This window comes from Tasmannia lanceolata, unplaced genomic scaffold (genome assembly GCF_043159265.1).
Source record: "Tasmannia lanceolata isolate RefF3 unplaced genomic scaffold, GAP_Taslan_0.1 ptg000021l, whole genome shotgun sequence".
NCBI lineage: Eukaryota > Viridiplantae > Streptophyta > Magnoliopsida > Canellales > Winteraceae > Tasmannia > Tasmannia lanceolata.
This window is the reverse complement of record NW_027518698.1, coordinates 5764043-5783551: the sequence shown is the minus strand read 5'-3', so window position 1 is coordinate 5783551 and position 19509 is coordinate 5764043. Positions and strand designations below refer to the sequence as shown.

At 40.5% G+C, this 19509-nt stretch overlaps 1 protein-coding gene across 1 annotated transcript; it reads left to right on the top strand.

Annotated features, from left to right (window-relative positions):
• Positions 1 to 16761: 16761 nt before the first annotated feature.
• LOC143855557 (glyoxylate/hydroxypyruvate reductase HPR3-like) lies at positions 16762 to 17313 on the top strand. The gene has a single exon (XM_077365711.1). The coding sequence runs from the start codon at positions 16762 to 16764 to the stop codon at positions 17311 to 17313; it is 552 nt and encodes a 183-aa protein (XP_077221826.1).
• The last annotated feature ends 2196 nt before the right edge of the window (positions 17314 to 19509 follow it).

Sequence of the window (19509 nt, the reverse complement as noted above, 5' to 3'; positions counted from 1 at the left end):
ATACCAAATAAACTCCAAAAATCTTTATAAATTCATGGTAAAATGAATCAGTAACATATTATTTTCCCACGAAATTTCATTAATTTTAGAATCTGTTTGGTATATAATTTAATTTTTCTTCGTCAAAAGATGTTTTTTGAAGAGTTTTCCATTTTTAAAACACAATTTGCGGAAAAAATCAGAAAAATTCGGAAAAATACAGAAATATTTTGAGAACAATGCACCTACCTGTGGTGAAGATCTCCGCCCAATCCAAAAAAATATAAAAAATCCTGCCGCCGCCGATCCGCTCCGCCGTCTTTCGCTTTCTCTGGAGTGTTTAGAGGGAGTGATTGAGGGAGTGAAGAGATAATGGAAGAAGAATATTAGGGAGAGGGATGGAAGAATATATTGAGGAAAGGGATTGGAGGGAGTGATTAGAAGAGATAATGGAAGAGAAAGAGATAATGGAAGATAAATTTCTCTTTTTTTTTTATGGATGGGAAGGAAGATATATATAGGGAGAGAAAGAGAGAGAGAGAGAGATATGTTGGTGGAGAGCTCATCATGTTGTCCCTCTTAGTGGAGAATCCATCATTATTGTTCTTAGTGGAGGGCCCATCATGTTTCTTAGTGGAGAATCCATCATTATTGTTCTTAGTGGAGGGCCCATCATGTTTCTTAGTGGAGAATCCATCATTATTGTTCTTAGTGGAGGGCCCATCATGTTTCTTAGTGGAGAATCCATCATTATTGTTCTTAGTGGAGGGCCCATCATGTTGTCTTAGTGGAGAGCTACCATCATTGCTCTTCATAAGAGGCCTCACAAGAGGCCCCATTGAGGCCCCACAACGCGGGCCCCACAACGTGGGCCCCACAACGTGGGCCCCACAACGTGGGCCCCACAATGTGGGCCCCATAATGTGGGCCCCCGGTTGATTCAATTTTAAACAAATGTTCAATGCGGGCCCACCAAACGGGTACAAATTCTCCCTTGCTCGGATTCTCACGAATAACCCTTCTCCGCACTTTAGCGGAAAAAAACAGAACATTGCAGAAATGACCAGAAAGATTTGAGAAAGCGTAGGGGACGAACACCGGAATACAAAACACTGAAAAATTGACAGCGAAACCCTAATTTCTTTTTTAATCAAAGCAGAGCAAAATGGGGTGTCTACAGATGCCCCTCTTTGGTAGAGATGACGTAGTCATCGAATACCAAAGTCAAAATGACAGAACCATTTTGCGTAGCTTTAATCGACAAAAGACTCTACGGAACCTAGACGCAAGCATTTACTACCTAATGTAAAACCCAAAACGAAGTCCTAGAATTGGAATGTAGTAAAAAAATCCCGCTGCGGTGCCGCTCGACATCACATTTATATGATGTTCAAAGAGAAAAGACCATTTTTGAATGGACTCAGAATGAAATACCATATTTTTACGGCTTCCAAGGAAATGAGACATCACATTTGTATGATGCTCAAAGAGAGTAAGAGACCATAGTTGTATGGACCTGAAGAGAATGGAATACCGTATTTTTACGGAGTTCCAAAGAAATGAGGTATCATATTTGTATGATGCTTAAAGAGAATAAGAGAACGTAGTTGTATGGACTCGAAGAGAATGGAACACCGTATTTTTACGGAGTTCCAAAGAAATGAGGTATCATATTTGTATGATGCTCAAAGAGAATAAGAGAACATTTTTGAATGGACTCAGAAGAGAATGGAATACCGTATTTTTTACGGAGTTCCAAGGAAATGAGGTATCATATTTGTATGATGCTCAAAGAGAATAAGAGAACATTTTTGAATGGACTCAGAAGAGAATGGAATACCGTATTTTTTACGGAGTTTCAAGGAAATGAGGTATCATATTTGTATGATGCTCAAAGAGAATAAGAGAACATTTTTTAATGGACTCAGAATGAAATACCGTATTTTTACGGCTTCAATCTTCGGTTGAGATTAATGAATTTGGAGGTTTTTTTATGAATTTGAATTTGACGTAGAATTGGATTTGATGAATTTGGGGAATTTGAATTTGACGTAGGATTGGAGTTGATGAATTTTGGGAATTTGAATTTAACGTAGAATTGGATTTGATGAATTACGGAATTCCAAGGAAATGAGGTATCATATTTGTATGATGCTCAAAGAGAATAAGAGAACATTTTTGAATGGACTCAGAAGAAAATGGAATACCGTATTTTTACGGAGTTCCAAGGAAATGAGATATCATATTTGTATGATGTTCAAAGAAAGAAGACCACTTTCAAATGGACTCAGAGAGTATATGATAGCAGAGATTATCAGGAAAGGGGGAACTGGAATCTCCAATTAACAATTTTGGAAGCAAATGATTCAATACCACCATGCAGCAAAGGTCTTTCAAGGCTTGAATATGAGATGCCACTTTATTAGCAACCTGCCCCAGTTTAAGGCCTTCTAACCTTCTTCTATTCATTGACCAGAGATCATTCTTGCAACGATTTTTCACCATTCGTGACAGTCGCACCTTTTCCAAGTTTCTCGGAATCCGTTAATGAACCTGCCTTCAGAGTGATTGCACCCTACAACAATTCTTTAAAATAGCATTTGTAAATTTTTCTAAAAATAGAACCACAGACATTGGTAATAAAAAGACAAAATAAGAAAGATTACTCAAGTGATCTCGTGATGCTTCTGACTTATCAGTATTTTCTTTTGGGTTAGGTTAGCCTCTTTTAAAGAATGTTTCTCCACTGATAAACATCTTCACTTATTTTTTAAGACAGTGATACTTCATATATCCTTCTATCAACTTTCGGATTGTTTTGAAATTAATGCCCTTAGTTTCGGGAATCATTGTTATTTTTGCCTGACCTACTGAGAGTTCAGAGGTCGATGTAATTCTTCTGGCGTGAACCCCATCTTACCACGACCAAGTATTCCTTTTTAGATTTTCAACTTGGCGGACCGTTCAACCTTAACTTTTGCCTGAATCGCCTTTTAGGTTTTCAACTCAGCAGGCTACCCCCTTAACTTTTGCCTAAGCTGCCTTTTCAGGTTTTCAACTTAGCAGAGGAATGATCCTGAATTTTGCCTAGATCGCCTTTTCAGGTTTTTAATCTAGCGGATTTTCAAGCTCCATTTTTTTTTTTTTTTTTTTTTTTTTTTTTTTGAACACCAAAAGGACTTTACAGGTGAGGTAGAGCTTTTCAAAGAATGGCTTAAGGTTTTGCAAGAGTTTCGACCGAACCTGTGAACAGGTTGCCTACGTATCCCAGTGTAGGAATCAGGTCATGCGTAGTTCAGGGGAATGCCCCTAGTACATTGGGTTTTGAAGGAAAATTTTATGTAGGCTCGAAAGGGTTTGCAAAAGGTTATATATTTTTTGATTTTGGGTTATGAATTTGGGTTTTATTCGGCCAAAAGACGGCCTTCTGGTGTTCAAGCATAGAACCTCTTGAGTTGATCAAGATTTGTTGGTTCCGGCAATATTTCTCCATTTAAATTACGGAGCTTGACGGCTTTTCCGGGTAAGATTTGGTCCACGATGTATGGCCCTGACCAATTAGGCTTGAATTTGCCTCTTGGGTCAAGCACTGGTGCTCGATTTTCTTTTAGAACAAGATTGCCTTCTTCGAGATCTCTGATTTTAACCTTTTTATTAAAAGCCCGGGCTATTCTGCGCTGATAACCCTGCACATGGTAAAGTGCTTTTAACCTCTTTTCATCTAGCATGTTCAGCTCTTTATATCTGGCGTCTGCCCATTCATTTTCTGGCAACTTGACTTCAGTCAATACTCGGAGCGAAGGTACACGGATCTCCACAGGTAGCACTGCTTCCATACCATAAACAAGAGAGTAAGGGGTTGCCCCAGTTGAAGCTCTAATTGATGTTCTGTAAGCCCACAATGCGTACGGCAACTTATTCGACCAATCCTTATAAGTTTCTGACATCTTGCTAATGATAGTCTTGACATTTTTGTTTGCAGCTTCCACCGCTCCATTTGTCTGCGGCCGATAAGGTGAAGATTTATGATGCTTAATCTTGAACTCTTCGCAAAGAGTGATAACTTCTTTCTTGAAATGAGATCCGTTATCTGAGATAAGTTCATGGGGAATTCCATATCTGCATATGATGTTGGTTCGTATGAATTTAGCAACTGATGCGGATGTAAGCTTTGCATAAGAAGCGGCCTCAACCCACTTAGTGAAGTAGTCAATTGCAACGAGTATGTACTCGTGACCACTAGATGACTTAGGGGAAATTTTGCCAATAATGTCAATTCCCCAAACCGAAAACGGCCAAGGAGAAGTAAGAGAATGCAATTCGGTAGGTGGTACATGGATGAGATTCGCATGTATCTGACATTTATAGCATTTCTTCACAAATGTGTGACAATCTGCTTCCAATGTTGGCCAATAGTACCCCAGACGTAGGATCTTCTTTGACAACATCTTCCCATTCATATGAGGTCCACACACCCCTTCATGAACATCTGTGAGAATTTCTTCTGCCTGATCTTCAGTGACACATAAGAGTTGAATTCCGTCGAAGGACCGTCGATACAGCTCTCCTCCACAAATGACAAAGTTAGCCGCCAATCTCTGCAAAGTCCTTATCTCCTTATTCGACGCCTCATTGGGATGCCCCTGGCCCGAGATGTAGTTCTTTATGTCCGTATACCATGGTTTACCATCGGGACATCTTGCAGCTATCTCTATAGCATCAACATATGCAGGAGCCCATTGCTCTTGAACCGTGATGGGCCTCATTTTCATATTGTGAGGTATGTCAATCATAGAAGCTAACGTCGCTAAGGCATCGGCGAATCTATTCTTCAACCTTGGCAAATAACTGAAAGTGATGTGCTGGAATTGCTTAGCGAGAATATCCAAGTATTCATGATATGGCAGCAACTTTTCTTCTTTGGTTCTCCATTCTCCTTGGGTTTGGCAAATGATTAACATTGAATCTCCATATACGTCAAGATTCTCTATGCCTAAGGCCAATGCTGCCTCAAGCCCAACAATGCATGCTTCATACTCTGCCATATTGTTGGTGCAATTGAATTGTAACTTAACTGCAAGGGGAACATGCTCATTTCGGGGTGACACAAGCAATGCCCCTACTCCTTGCCCTGTTTGGTTTGCTGCTCCATCAAAATAGAGGGTCCAACCAGTTTCTGGATATTCATCTTCTACCATCATGATCTCTTCATCTGGGAACATCGTCTTGAAAGGCTGATTTTCTTCTCGGGGTGCTTCTGCCAATTGTTCAGCAATGACTCGGCCCTTTACTGATTTTTGGGTTACATGGGTGATGTCAAACTCAGACAACAACAATAACCATCTGGCAGTCCTGCCTGTCAAGGCTGGTTTTTCAAAGAGATATTTCAGAGGATCCATCCTTGACAGGAGCAAGACCTTATGTGATAAAATGTAATGCCTGAGTCGCTGAGTAGCCCAAACCAAGGCTAAGCAGGTTTTTTCTAGGACAGTATACTTCTGTTCATACTCCAACATCTTCTTGCTAAGATAATACACAGCCTTTTCATGCTTGGTTTCTGGATCTTGCTGCGCTAACATACAACCCATTGTGGTTTCTGTTACTGACAAATAAAGCAGCAATGGATGTCCCGGTATCACTGGTGCTACTATCGGTGGTTCAGACAAACTTTGCTTTATCTTTTCAAAGGCCTGCTGACATTCCTCTGTCCATTCTTTGGAAGAGTTCTTCTTTAAGAGCTTAAAGATAGGTTCACAAGTTGATGTCAGATGAGCGATGAATCGCCTTAGGAACTGTATCCTTCCTAGGAATCCCCGAATTTCCTTCTCGGTTCTAGGCGGCGGCATCTCCTGGATAGCCTTAATCTTCTGAGGATCTACCTCTATACCCCTTTGACTCACCATGAATCCTAACAACTTACCAGAGGTAACCCCGAATACACACTTGCTAGGATTCAGGCGAAGCTGGTATTTGAGTATTCTTTCAAAGAACTTCTTGAGGTTCGGGATGTGATCCCTCCTTTCCCTAGCTTTTACAATCATATCATCGACATAAACTTCGACTTCTCTATGTATCATGTCATGGAGTAAGGCTGTAGCTGCTCTTTGATACGTCGCACCAGCATTCTTAAGACCAAATGGCATTACCCGATAGCAATATGTCCCCCATTGTGTAATGAACGAGGTCTTAGCCATGTCCTCGGGTGCCATCTTAATTTGATTGTAGCCCGAGAAACCATCCATGAAAGATAGTAATTCATGCCCGGCCGTATTGTCCACCAAGATATCGATATGTGGTAGAGGGAAATCATCTTTTGGACTTGCCTTGTTCAAATCCCTAAAATCTACACACATTCTCACCTTTCCATCTTTCTTTGGTACAGGTACTATATTTGCGAGCCATTCTGGATATTCCACCACTTGCAGAAATCCAGCATTCAACTGCTTAGTAACCTCTTCTTCTACTTTCAGGACCCACTCAGGCTTCATTCTCCTTAGCTTCTGCTTTTTAGGTTTAATCCCAGGCAACAAAGGTAGCTTGTGTTGAACAATGTCTTCGCTCAACCCGGGCATATCTTTGTAGGACCAGGCAAAAACTTCTTTATATTCCTTAAGTAGGTTTATTAATTCATCGCGCTCTTCAGATGATAGAGTATTTCCAATTCGTATTTCCTGTATTAAATCTTCTGTTCCGATGTTTATAATTTCGATTTCATCTTTAAGAGGCTGGGCTCGGCGCTCCTCCTCTTGTTTGAGCATATGCTGTAATTCAAAGGGAGTTTCGTCGATCCCCTCTTCCTCGTCTGAGGAGGGAGTGTTATCATTATTATTAAAGTCAGAAGCAAACACAGAGACATACTGAGAATCAGATTTCATTGAATTGAAAGAAGTTACATCATTATCATTGGACTCATCCTGAACAGGCTCAGGATTCACATAGTAAATAAACTCAGAAAATGACTCGCCTGGACTAGGCACTGACACCGATTCACTCGACTTGACTAGACTTGACTTAGCAATATAATAAGGTGGAAAAACATCAGAACTCCAGTTTGAAAGATTTTCTGTTGCAGGTGCAATCTGACTCTGAGGTTCAGTAAAGGTATCATTACTCTGAATAACTGCCACCAGCACATCTTCACAGTCAGTCTCTTCTTGCTTTTTAGAATGATCTAAAACGGGCAACTCCTGACAAACAACATCAGGCACATCTTCTTCGAACAAAGACCCCAACATATCTGGCTCAAGGCAGACTATCCAATCCTCAACAGTTTTTTCAACACAATATACCGGCGGTTCTGTTTCTGGGAGAGCAAGGCCACTGAATATTTCAAAACCTGGTATCATGATCCCTGTTACTGAGTCATACCATGGTTCAGAAAACCCATAGTATGGAGAAGTCTCACCTTCTTTGATAAAGTGACCATTCATTGATAAGGAATATGGAGTCATCGGGAGTATCCTTCCAGTGCGGCGGATTTCTTCCTTCAATTTCAACAATTCTTTCATGGATTCCTCCTCCTCCTCAGTAGGTATATACCCAAGACCGAAAGCTCCAGAGTTTGCTTTGATTGGGCGCCAGTGAGACGCTTTGCTTGGATCACGGCCTAAATTCATACCCGGAAAGTAGTTCATTTTTCTCATCATCTTGGCAACCACAGGACTGATGGCAAAAGGCAAATACAACTCCTCCCGAGAGGCATCTTCATAGGAAATAGCAGTAACATCGAATGCGAAACCATTCAAGTTGTAATCATCTGCTTTTGTAACTGGAAGAATCCGAGTTTCTCCTGTTATCTGCCCTATTTCTGGCTCTTCGTCGCCTCTGACAGTGATCAATTTTCCTTCTTTAATGAACTTCAGTTTTTGATGAAGGGTTGAGGCAACAACACCTTCCTTATGCAACCAGGGTCGTCCCAGAAGTATATTGAACGAGGCCTTGATATCAATAACTTGAAATTCCACCTCAAATTCTTGACCGCCTATAACGATCCTGGTGGTAAGGACTCCGACCACATTTCTGCGGGTATTGTCATATGCGAGGATACCAAGGGTTGATTCGGCAAAATCAGTGGGACCGAAACCCAAGGTAATGGCAGTTCTTAATGGACATACATTCAACGCGGATCCATTATCTACCAGCACAGACGGTACTTTCTTGCCTTCGCAAACAACAGTGACATGAAGAGCTCTAGCATGATTCCGACCTTGAGGAGGCAGCTCCTGGTCTGAGAAACTAATGGCCCTGGTGGCGTGTGTCAGAGCGACAACTTCAGCTAGTTGCTCTGGAGATATTTCTGAGGACACCTGTGTGGTATTCAGTTCTTTCAACACAGCCTCTCTGTGTTTCTTCGATGCTATCAACAACCCCCAAACAGATATGACAGCCTGAGTTTTCTTCAACTGCTGAACAACTTCATCATCTGGGTCCTTCACGTATTGCGGCTCCTCTCCTCGAGCCAATGCCCCTGGATTTTCGACTCTTAATTCAGCAGGTTTGAAAATTCTTCCACCCCTTGTCACATGTCTGACTTCATCCAATTCTGGCTCACCATAGGTGATAATTTGAGGGACTTGTGGCTCATAGGTGATTACCAAGGGAGGTACAGACTCCCTCAGGTATGATTCATCACAGAAGATGATTTCGGGTTCAGAAATGGGTTCTAAAGCACATATGAGGGTGAGAGGGTCAAACTCAGGATCTCCTATGGTTATGGCATTAATGGCAGCGGGAGGATTAGCATGACCAGGTAGCGGGTTTTGGGTAACATTGGGTCTTGGTTGGAATGCAATGACTTTCTCATCAATAAGTTTCTGGATTCTGAATTTCAAGGCGATGCAATTGTCTGTAAGATGACCAGGACCCCTGTGATACTCACAGTGTAGGTCGGCTCGCCAATTGGCAGGTAAAGGATTGGGGGGAGGCCGGGTGGCAGGTAGGGTTATGCGACCTGAAGCCAGACACTGCTTAAGCACCTCCGAAGATGGAATGGGAAGAGGAGTAAATTCTACCCGGGCTTGTTGCCGAGGTGCGGTCGCAGGTTGAGCATAGTCCATTACTAGAGGTTCCTGGGATTTAGAGGATTGAGCATTGGAATGGGAGATACTACTGACTTGGGCTGGTGGGGATTTTTTGAAATCTCTAGGATTTGGGTTGCTACGGTTGAATACACCTTGAGCCATAGCCTCCTCTATCTGGGTGCCAGCCACAATGAAGTGTTTGAAGTCTGGATAGTATTGCAATGACATGTGATACTGGAGCTGGGGGGAAATATTTTTCATGATTATCTGGACTTGCTCCTCCTCAGACGGGCGCTCCATCATCTGAGCTGCTATTCTCCTCCATCTTTTCACAAAAATCAGAAAGGATTCTCTCGAGTCTTGTTTTGTTCTCTCTAAATCCTTTCTGGTGATTTCTGTCCCATCATCATATTTGAACTGCCTGATGAATTGCTCGCCGATATCCTTCCATGTCCTGTAACGAGTCTTGTCCAAGACCATGAACCATCTCCTAGCAACCTTGGTTAGGGAAACTGGGAACAATTGAGCCATTTGCTCAGGAGATAAGCCTTGAGGCTGACACATGATGGTGAACATTTGTAAATGTGTGATTGGACAACCCACACCATCATATTTGTCGAAATCGGGCATTTGAAAATTAGCAGGAAGGCGGATTTCGGGAAATAGAGTAAGATCACTGGGATTGAAACTACCCTGGTCTTGAAACTGAATGTCTTGAACTTTTCTGGTAAGAGTCTCTAATTTCTCCATAACAGACTTATCAACCATGGACTGAGAAGGTCTACTGCGATTCTCGCTATACTGCTCTTTTTCCAAATCTTCTTCGGTTTTATCATGGATATTGATGAACACTGGCTGGACAGGTGCTGCTGAAGTAGCTGCTTGGTGCACAGGCCCTTTATCCTTGGACAACGATTGTCCGAACTTCTCAGAAAGTTGAGCCTTGATAACTTGGTTCTCTTCCTTGAGTTCTTGAAGCTGCCGGAGAATCAAGGTAAGAGTATCGGTGATAGCAGCGAGTGGAGGACTGTCCTGGTTTTCTGCCATTGGTGAGGATGAGGACGGGAAAGAATGAGATGCTGGGGTTCTCAGAGAAGGTGGCGGGGATACAGATTTCCTCTGTAATCGAGAAGAGACCCGAACCCAAGGAGTATTAGGGTTAGCTATGGTGTCTACGGCCCTGTAATATTTGAAAGACATATTTAAAATCAGAAAGAAGTAGACACTGATGTATGCATAGACGAAGATACTGAAAGAAAAAGGTGAACTTTTATTGATAGATCATTAAAGCTTGAGTACATGGTTCGATCTTTCAAAGATAGACTGGTAAGAGAAAACATGACATTAAGCACTCTTTCTAGACTTCTTCTTTGGACGACTATCTTCCTCAACTGACTCCTTGAAAGATTTGATGACTCGAACATCCCAAGCAGATGAAACGGCTTTGACAATCTTGGGCTTGAGATCCTCAGGCGGATAGAAATGACGAAGGGGAGGCACAATGGATTGCTCCCTTCCATACTGACGCTGAATCCTGGCAGGAATATAAAAGGAAGTCTTTTTGAGGCCAAGAAGGCGAACGTAGTTAGCTTCTCCAGTATTGAAGACAGCTTCTTGGATTCCAGGGATTTGCCAATAAATCTGATCTTCATGGCGAGAACTCAACCACTCAGCCCAATCGCCTTTATGATTGAAAGAAACATCATGACGCCATTCACTGAAGGTGTATAACGTATGATCAAAATGCACAGGAGCTGCAATTTTTAGCTTGTGGCATAACCACACGTGAAGTAATGCAGGACATCCTGAGAAGGACCCAACAAAAGATCGAACATAAGAGCCTGGACCTGAGCTGGCACGAAGACGAGCCATCTCATCCAATCCATTGAAGGTTTCTGCAAGCATAGTAGGAATTGGATTGGCGCCACGATCCATCTGATCAACGAGGTCCAAGAGAACAGCTGACGCACAGCGAGAAGGCTGGACAGTGAGGAACCTAGCAAAGGAGCAGAATCTCAGAGCGCGACCTCGGGCTTTTTGAATATCAACAGCACCAATATGCCCAACAGGAGGGTAAATGTCAATCAGTTGTTGCATGGACACTTCCTGGTCTTTGATGAAAGAGTTCATGGATTCATCTGGATTATTCATCAAGCGAAGGAACAAAGGACGATAATCCGACACGTAAGATGGCTTCACCAGAGGGCCATCTACAGGATATTCCAATAAGGCACACCATTCTTCAAAGGTGGGACACATTTCTTGGTTGCCAAAACGGAAGACATGATGATCGGGATCCCAACACTCTGATGCAGCATAGAGTAATCCCCAATCGAGCTTGATGGTGGCCACGTAACCGAAGAGATTTTTCTCTTGCTCACTTATGGCATAGATATGGGATTCTCTTAATGTACCACGGATCCAATCAAGAATTGTACGAGTAGACATGGTGTCTGTAAGCCAGGAGAAAGGATACAGGGATAATCAGGATTACATGAACATGAGATTAGGATGAGTTCCTACCAATATAAAGGAAGTATGGATACTCGATCGAATCAGATAATATAAGATTAAAAATCGTACGATCGAGATGAGATGAGATAGCATAAGATTGCTTTCAACGGATGGATCATGAATGACTAATCCTATGAGATCTTTGGAAATGAATGGGATTTAAATCCTAACCCCAAAGGGAAAGTTTTTTAATCTTTGCACATTTTATCAGTGTTACCTGAAGGCATCAACCCTAATCCTAATCTAGCGGAGTGGAGAGAGGATCTCGACTCATGACTTTGTTTGTGTACCTAGGACCGATCGTAGCCATTAGAAGATGGTCTACGGCCTAATCTAGACACAAATAGGTAGGATATCCTAAACTAGGCTCACACACGTGATGCAAATGTGTTCGTATACTACATGCATGTGTGGGTTAATCTAGGGGTAAGGCCAAGAGTTCCCTTAGCGCGAATCCCTGTTCGATATACTGTACCAGTGTCCGGCGTATCAGTACGTGAACAAGAGATCCGTTTACGTACCATAAAGGTACTAGGCTAAGGGTGGAATGCTTCTCTAGCACAGAGGCACCAGGTGATGAAATCCCAGTCAACCATGCTAGATAACACTCCGGGTTCCTAAAATAGGACGTGTGTGCATGTGAGATGCAGGGGTTTAGATGAAAGTGATGTAAGTGTGTGCAATAAGTTCGCGCAATCTATGATGCCTTCAGGTTTTGTTAGATTAAGTTTGAGTATATGTGATGAGAAAATAAAGCATACAAACTAATCTAACAAGCATAAAAGAGATAGAGTTTTCATGAGCCAGTTAAAATAGATTCAAATGAGTTATCCTTTGGAATTGTAATGAAGTTAGGTGGTCCCCAGCAGAGTCGCCAGACTGTGGGAGCCAGATCCCGCGAGAGGGGCGTGGGGCGCGAGCCGCCGCGCGCTCTCTCTTGGTCTCTCGTTCCCACGCGATTGGCGTGTGCATTTTATTTGTTGATTTGAATTCGTCTTTCCTGTGAACTTGGGATCACTAAGGCCATCCGAATTCCACACGAAAGAGATTGACAGAGTCGCCACCTAGATGTGGGATCTAGGACCCATAATTAACCAGAAATCTAGACTCGCTACCTGGTTACGAGAATGGAAGGTATGGGGAGTTATCCACCACATGCACCATTCTTGCCCGATAATCGGTCTTCGATTCCAAAAGCTAACTCTTTTAAATTTATTTTAAATGGCTCATTCAACTCTATGTTATTGTGCGAACTAAGTGACATGCATCCTATGATCTAATTTCAATGTGAATCTTAAATGTGTATCTTGATTTCTTAATTTGTCTGGATTTAATCTAGGTGAAAGTTCTCCTAAAATTCTAATTTCATGAAAAATCCTAAGTGATTTGATTAAGCATTTACAAGAAAATTAATATACAAAACACCACAATTTGTTGTGGTGCCGACTCGCGGGTGGTATGCCATCAGACATCCAAGCTGCCTACGTACCCAAGCCTCACTGGGATCAGAGTCGACGTAGTTCGGTGCACCTAAGCTAAGCTACTTATGCCTAACTCAACTAGGACACCGACTTAAACGGATTTGACTGTTTCAACAGTTTTAAAAGTAGTTATTTAATTCAAGTTGAGGATTTTATTATCTTAGGATTTCATCTAAGATGCTGTATGATTCTTATCCAAATGCAAGTTGTTCCTTAGACTAATGCAGGTTTGCCTACATCCTAGTTTACTAGGCTTGTCTTAAGGAAAGATTGGGTGACTAGTGTAACTAGACCTATGGTACGGTTGCTATTCATAGCAAGCGTCCGTGATGAGGCTGGACTCCTAACTCTAGGACTCCCTAAAACCTAGGACACGGCACGACACCAGTGTTCCTAAATTGGGCTCTAATGGTTCTTAGATTGGAAACCATAATCCAATGGTTCCGAAAGACACAAGATAAATCGATTTAAGTTCTCGAGGTTAATGAGTTTCAGATTTCGAAGATTTTCAGTTTCTAGATATTTAAGGATTACCAATGGTTCTAGGGTTCACCAATTTCGGCCTTGAATGGCATCCAAAGGAGGGAATCGTGCGCTCTTTCCTTGTGCAATTTAATACTTAGGTTATAGCATCTTATTGCCTGGCAGAATCTCAGGATTTCCGTGGACAATAACCTCGGAGCCAACAACATGCTATAACTTAAATATTCAAATTGTCAAAGATCAAGTTGCAATTGGGATACGATTATGGATGCACTGGCCATTTTTCCAGGAAAATCTAAAGATCCTAAAATTTCTGTTTCAATGGATTAAGGAGTGAACATGTGACAGAATTTTAAAGTTCTTTAGGAATTTTTATATGATTTTCAATTAATTTCGAATTTTCCATGGATTTTATCAATTTTAAGCATATGAGCGGTTTTACAAGTGAAATTGTTGCAAATAAATTCGAAATGATTTGAAATTTCTACAGCAGCAAGATGAAAATGTATGTAGCTTACAGGATGAGTTTTGCATATTTTTACATTAAATTCACATTTAATCTTGATTAAACCATTAAATGTCCAGATTGCACAATTAACACATAAACTAGTAGAAATATAACTCTAAATTCTATGAAATTTCTACAGAAATACTATATGAATCAAAATAGCATGCAGTGAGATTTTAATGAATTTTAGAAATTATTTACTACCAATTTCGGATTTTACAATTTCCAGACCAGATTATAAATTAACACTACATCCCATATTAAAACAGATCCAAATAACACGAAAATTTTACAGTAACAAGTAATATGGAAGATAAGACTACTGTAAAAATTTTATGAATTTTAATGATGATCTGATGTTAGTAAAAATTCTCCTAAAATCTGATAAGTTTCAAAGAAAATATTAAATAATATACCAAATAAACTCCAAAAATCTTTATAAATTCATGGTAAAATGAATCAGTAACATATTATTTTCCCACGAAATTTCATTAATTTTAGAATCTGTTTGGTATATAATTTAATTTTTCTTCGTCAAAAGATGTTTTTTGAAGAGTTTTCCATTTTTAAAACACAATTTGCGGAAAAAATCAGAAAAATTCGGAAAAATACAGAAATATTTTGAGAACAATGCACCTACCTGTGGTGAAGATCTCCGCCCAATCCAAAAAAATATAAAAAATCCTGCCGCCGCCGATCCGCTCCGCCGTCTTTCGCTTTCTCTGGAGTGTTTAGAGGGAGTGATTGAGGGAGTGAAGAGATAATGGAAGAAGAATATTAGGGAGAGGGATGGAAGAATATATTGAGGAAAGGGATTGGAGGGAGTGATTAGAAGAGATAATGGAAGAGAAAGAGATAATGGAAGATAAATTTCTCTTTTTTTTTTATGGATGGGAAGGAAGATATATATAGGGAGAGAAAGAGAGAGAGAGAGAGATATGTTGGTGGAGAGCTCATCATGTTGTCCCTCTTAGTGGAGAATCCATCATTATTGTTCTTAGTGGAGGGCCCATCATGTTTCTTAGTGGAGAATCCATCATTATTGTTCTTAGTGGAGGGCCCATCATGTTTCTTAGTGGAGAATCCATCATTATTGTTCTTAGTGGAGGGCCCATCATGTTTCTTAGTGGAGAATCCATCATTATTGTTCTTAGTGGAGGGCCCATCATGTTGTCTTAGTGGAGAGCTACCATCATTGCTCTTCATAAGAGGCCTCACAAGAGGCCCCATTGAGGCCCCACAACGCGGGCCCCACAACGTGGGCCCCACAACGTGGGCCCCACAACGTGGGCCCCACAATGTGGGCCCCATAATGTGGGCCCCCGGTTGATTCAATTTTAAACAAATGTTCAATGCGGGCCCACCAAACGGGTACAAATTCTCCCTTGCTCGGATTCTCACGAATAACCCTTCTCCGCACTTTAGCGGAAAAAAACAGAACATTGCAGAAATGACCAGAAAGATTTGAGAAAGCGTAGGGGACGAACACCGGAATACAAAACACTGAAAAATTGACAGCGAAACCCTAATTTCTTTTTTAATCAAAGCAGAGCAAAATGGGGTGTCTACATATATATATATATATATATATATATATATATATATATATATATATATATATATATAGATATCTATGAGAAAAGTGTTGGTGCGCTTAAGTGGTTATAACGCCTCCCATTGGTTCGCTTAAGCGGGACCCAAACATTTAAACGAATGGGAGGCGTTATTACCACTTAAGCGCACCAAAAAAATGGTACACTTAAGCGCACCAACATATTCCTCTCTCTCTCTCTCTCTCTATATATATATATATATATAGAGCGAGAGAGAGAGAGAACGATTTCTACACACAAGTGTAGATAAGTTATCTACACAGTAGCTTAAAATACAGTGGAGGCCCACATTGTTTGGGTGATCTAAACCATTCATTTGATTGGTCAGCTCCATAGGATCATCCTAACCCTTCAAACCGTGGAGGCAAAAAATGGATAGATTTGTGAAGGTTTATACACGTCCATTTTACCTCCACAAATCGTAGTGTTGGGATGATCCTATGGAGCTGATTTTTTGTGGACACCCTATCTATGTGAGGGCCAATCAAATGGGCATTCAAAGACGCGGCAGTATCACAATCAAGATCTTTTGTAATCCATCCTCCATTCAAGTCAGTATAATTTTATAATTTTGCACTATTTTCTTAGTTAAAATCCATTGTTTTCAACCGCTTGCTCAAACAAATAACATGGCCAGAGTTCAACACCAGAGTTTCTATCTCCATGTTATAAGTCAATCCCGTATGTGGCCTTCCTATTGTCCAGTTAGTTCAGGTGCAAATTGCAGTTTGCAAACATGCAGCTTAAGCAAAAACATCTAACAATTACAAATGGGAAAAATAGTGGAAGGAGTCGGACATTCGATCGGGTATACACATCATGCTTGTGATTTCTTCCCCGTGATTTTTGTAATTCTCTGATATGTGACATTTTTATGGTTGTGACATATGACTGATACGCCTGGTTTAAGATGAGTTGAATAATGTTCACATGGTTGTGCATCAAAAACCCATTTGTTATCTTTTTATGATACTGCTATACTCCATTTCAAAAAAAAAAATGATACTGTTATACTGTACTTATCTTTCCGCAGTGGTGGAAGAGCTGCTAGTGATGCCTTTTTTGAGGGTTTGTATAGTTTTTAACCTCTTCTAACAGGTTATTTGTTCAGTATGCTAGTTTTGTTAGTGACAACAAAATTGTTCTTCATGATTTTTAGTAGTATGTTGATTTCCATGATGCGAATCTTGCAGTTGGGAGGCAAGCGTGTGGGAATTGTTGGGCTCGGTAGCATTGGTTCGGAGATTGCAAAAAGGCTAGAGGCTTTTGGCTGTGTTATCTCTTACCATTCAAGGAAAAAGAAGCCTTCTGTGCCATTCCCTTATGTTGATAATGTCTGTGATCTGGCCTCTAAAAGTGACATCATCATAGTTTGTGGTGCGTTGACTGGTGAAACCTTCCACATCATCAACAAGGATGTCTTAACAGCATTGGGAAAGGAAGGAGTGATCATTAATGTGGGGTGTGGAGCGCTTGTTGATGAGAAAGAACTGGTTCAGTTTTTAGTTCGGAAAGAGATAGGTGGTGCTGGTCTCGATGTTTTCGAGAACGAGCCCAATGTGCCCCAAGGGTTGTTTGGAATGGACAATGTAGTGTTGTCTCCTCATAAAGTAGTTTTGACACCAGAAGCCTTTTCAGCATTGCTTCAACTGACCATGGCCAACCTGGAGGCTTTCTTTGCCAATAAACCCCTGTTCTCGCCAGTGAAGGATTGATTGAGGAACCATATTTTTTAAGTTTGTATTCGCTTATTGATAAAGAATAAAAGCGTGGCTGGAGAGCTGGCGGTGGCCTATGTAAGGAACTAAACTCATTTGATGTAAACTTTGTACTGGATATTTGAACTAGAAATTGAAACAGAGCCAATTTGTTGGATAGTTATGCAGCTGAGGTTGAAATCTATATCAAGAGTCATTGGGTAGCTCAATGTAACAAAAAGAAAGGAACTTACCTTAGCTTATAAGCAAACTAGAAGACAAAAACTGTTGTAGAAAATTTGATAAAAAATTGGTTGTTTCCTTTAGTAAATCAATAGAAAAAGAAATCTTGCAACCAAACTCAAGAGCAACCTTTTCATCTTCTAGCTCAAAACTAATAACTATACTTAGAGTTTCCATGCCTCATTTTAAAGACTTTACAATTGGCTGACCACTTTCCCAAGAGTCATAGATGACATGGTCTTCCTAAAACGTTTTAACAAAAAAAAAAAAGCTTTCTCAACATAAAAACAACTACAACGATCCTACATATATACTCGTGCAACTCTTTCGGAAATAAGAAATTCATGTCTCATTAGTTTGGCTTTCAGTCCATTAATTTTCAAAATCTGGAGGTTCATAAGTAGAAGCAACTCTTTTCTTTTTTTTCTGGATCTAGTTCAAGTCTGGTTCACAGGTAGCAACAAGTCCTCCTGCATGAGCAGCAATGACCCTCCTTTTCTTTCATCCACATCCTCTTAAAAACAAATCACCCTCTAGTTCTCTGTTTTAACACTTACATTAGGAGGCAACTTTACCTTATGGGCAAAATTTCTCTTTCACAGTTTCCTCTCCGGAAATGCAACATTCTCCCTTTCCGATCTTGTATTCTATGCAAGGAGAATACACAAATGTTCCATCTCCAATCTTTCTCTTTGAGAATTTCCTCTCCATTTTCCTTAACATTCCTCTAAGCAAGAGGGTTCCTCAGGCTGGGCGCCTGGTTCTCGAAGTCGTCCTCATCATCATTTTCACCTGCGACCTGAAAGATCTTAGACATTTTGACTAGAGAATTTTCCAATGTTTCCTTCTATAATTTCTTATTCTTCAGTTTCTACTCCAGAATTGTCACACTCTCCCCAGCATTGGACTGTAATCTAGTACACAAGAGATGGAAAGAGATGGAGTGAGAATGTTGAGAAGAAGGGAAGATAAGATAAGATGCGGAATGGGAGAGAAAAGAATGAATTCTCTCCCCCCACGTGTGTGTGTGTGTGTGTGTGTGTGTGTGTGTCTATATATATATATATATATATATATATATATATATATGAGAAAAGTGTTGGTGCGCTTAAGTGGTTATAACGCCTCCCATTGGTTCGCTTAAGTGGGACCCAAACATTTAAACGAATGGGAGGCGTTATAACCACTTAAGCGCACCAAAAAAATGGTACACTTAAGCGCACCAACATATTCCTCTCTCTCTCTCTCTCTATATATATATATATATATATATATATATATATATAGAGAGAGAGAGAGAGAGAGATAGAGAACGATTTCTACACACAAGTGTAGATAAGTTATCTACACAGTAGCTTAAAATACAGTGGAGACCCACATTGTTTGGGTGATCTAAACCATACATTTGATTGGTCAGCTCCATAGGATCATCCTAACCCTTCAAACCGTGGAGGCAAAAAATGGATAGATTTGTGAAGGTTTATACACGTCCATTTTACCTCCACAAATCGTAGTGTTGAGATGATCCTATAGAGCTGATTTTTTGTGGACACCCTATCTATGTGAGGGCCAATCAAATGAATGGTTTGGATCACCCAAACATTATGCCCTCCACTGTATTTTAAGCTAGTGTGTAGATAACTTATCTACACTTGTGTGTAGAAACTATTTTCTCATATATATATATATATATATATATATATATATATATATATATATATATATTGTAGAAAGGACAACAATACCCCTTTTTGGGCGTGAATACATTTAACACTCCCCCTTAAGCTGGAATGTATATATCGTACATTCCAAAATTGTTACTAGAATCTTTCAATTTTGCTGAGCCTAATGGTTTGGTGAACATATCTGCAAGCTAATCTGCAGATCGAGTAAACACTATGCAAATTTCACCACTCTGAATCCAATGACGGATGAAGTGACAATCTACTTCAATGTGCTTGGTTCGTCCAT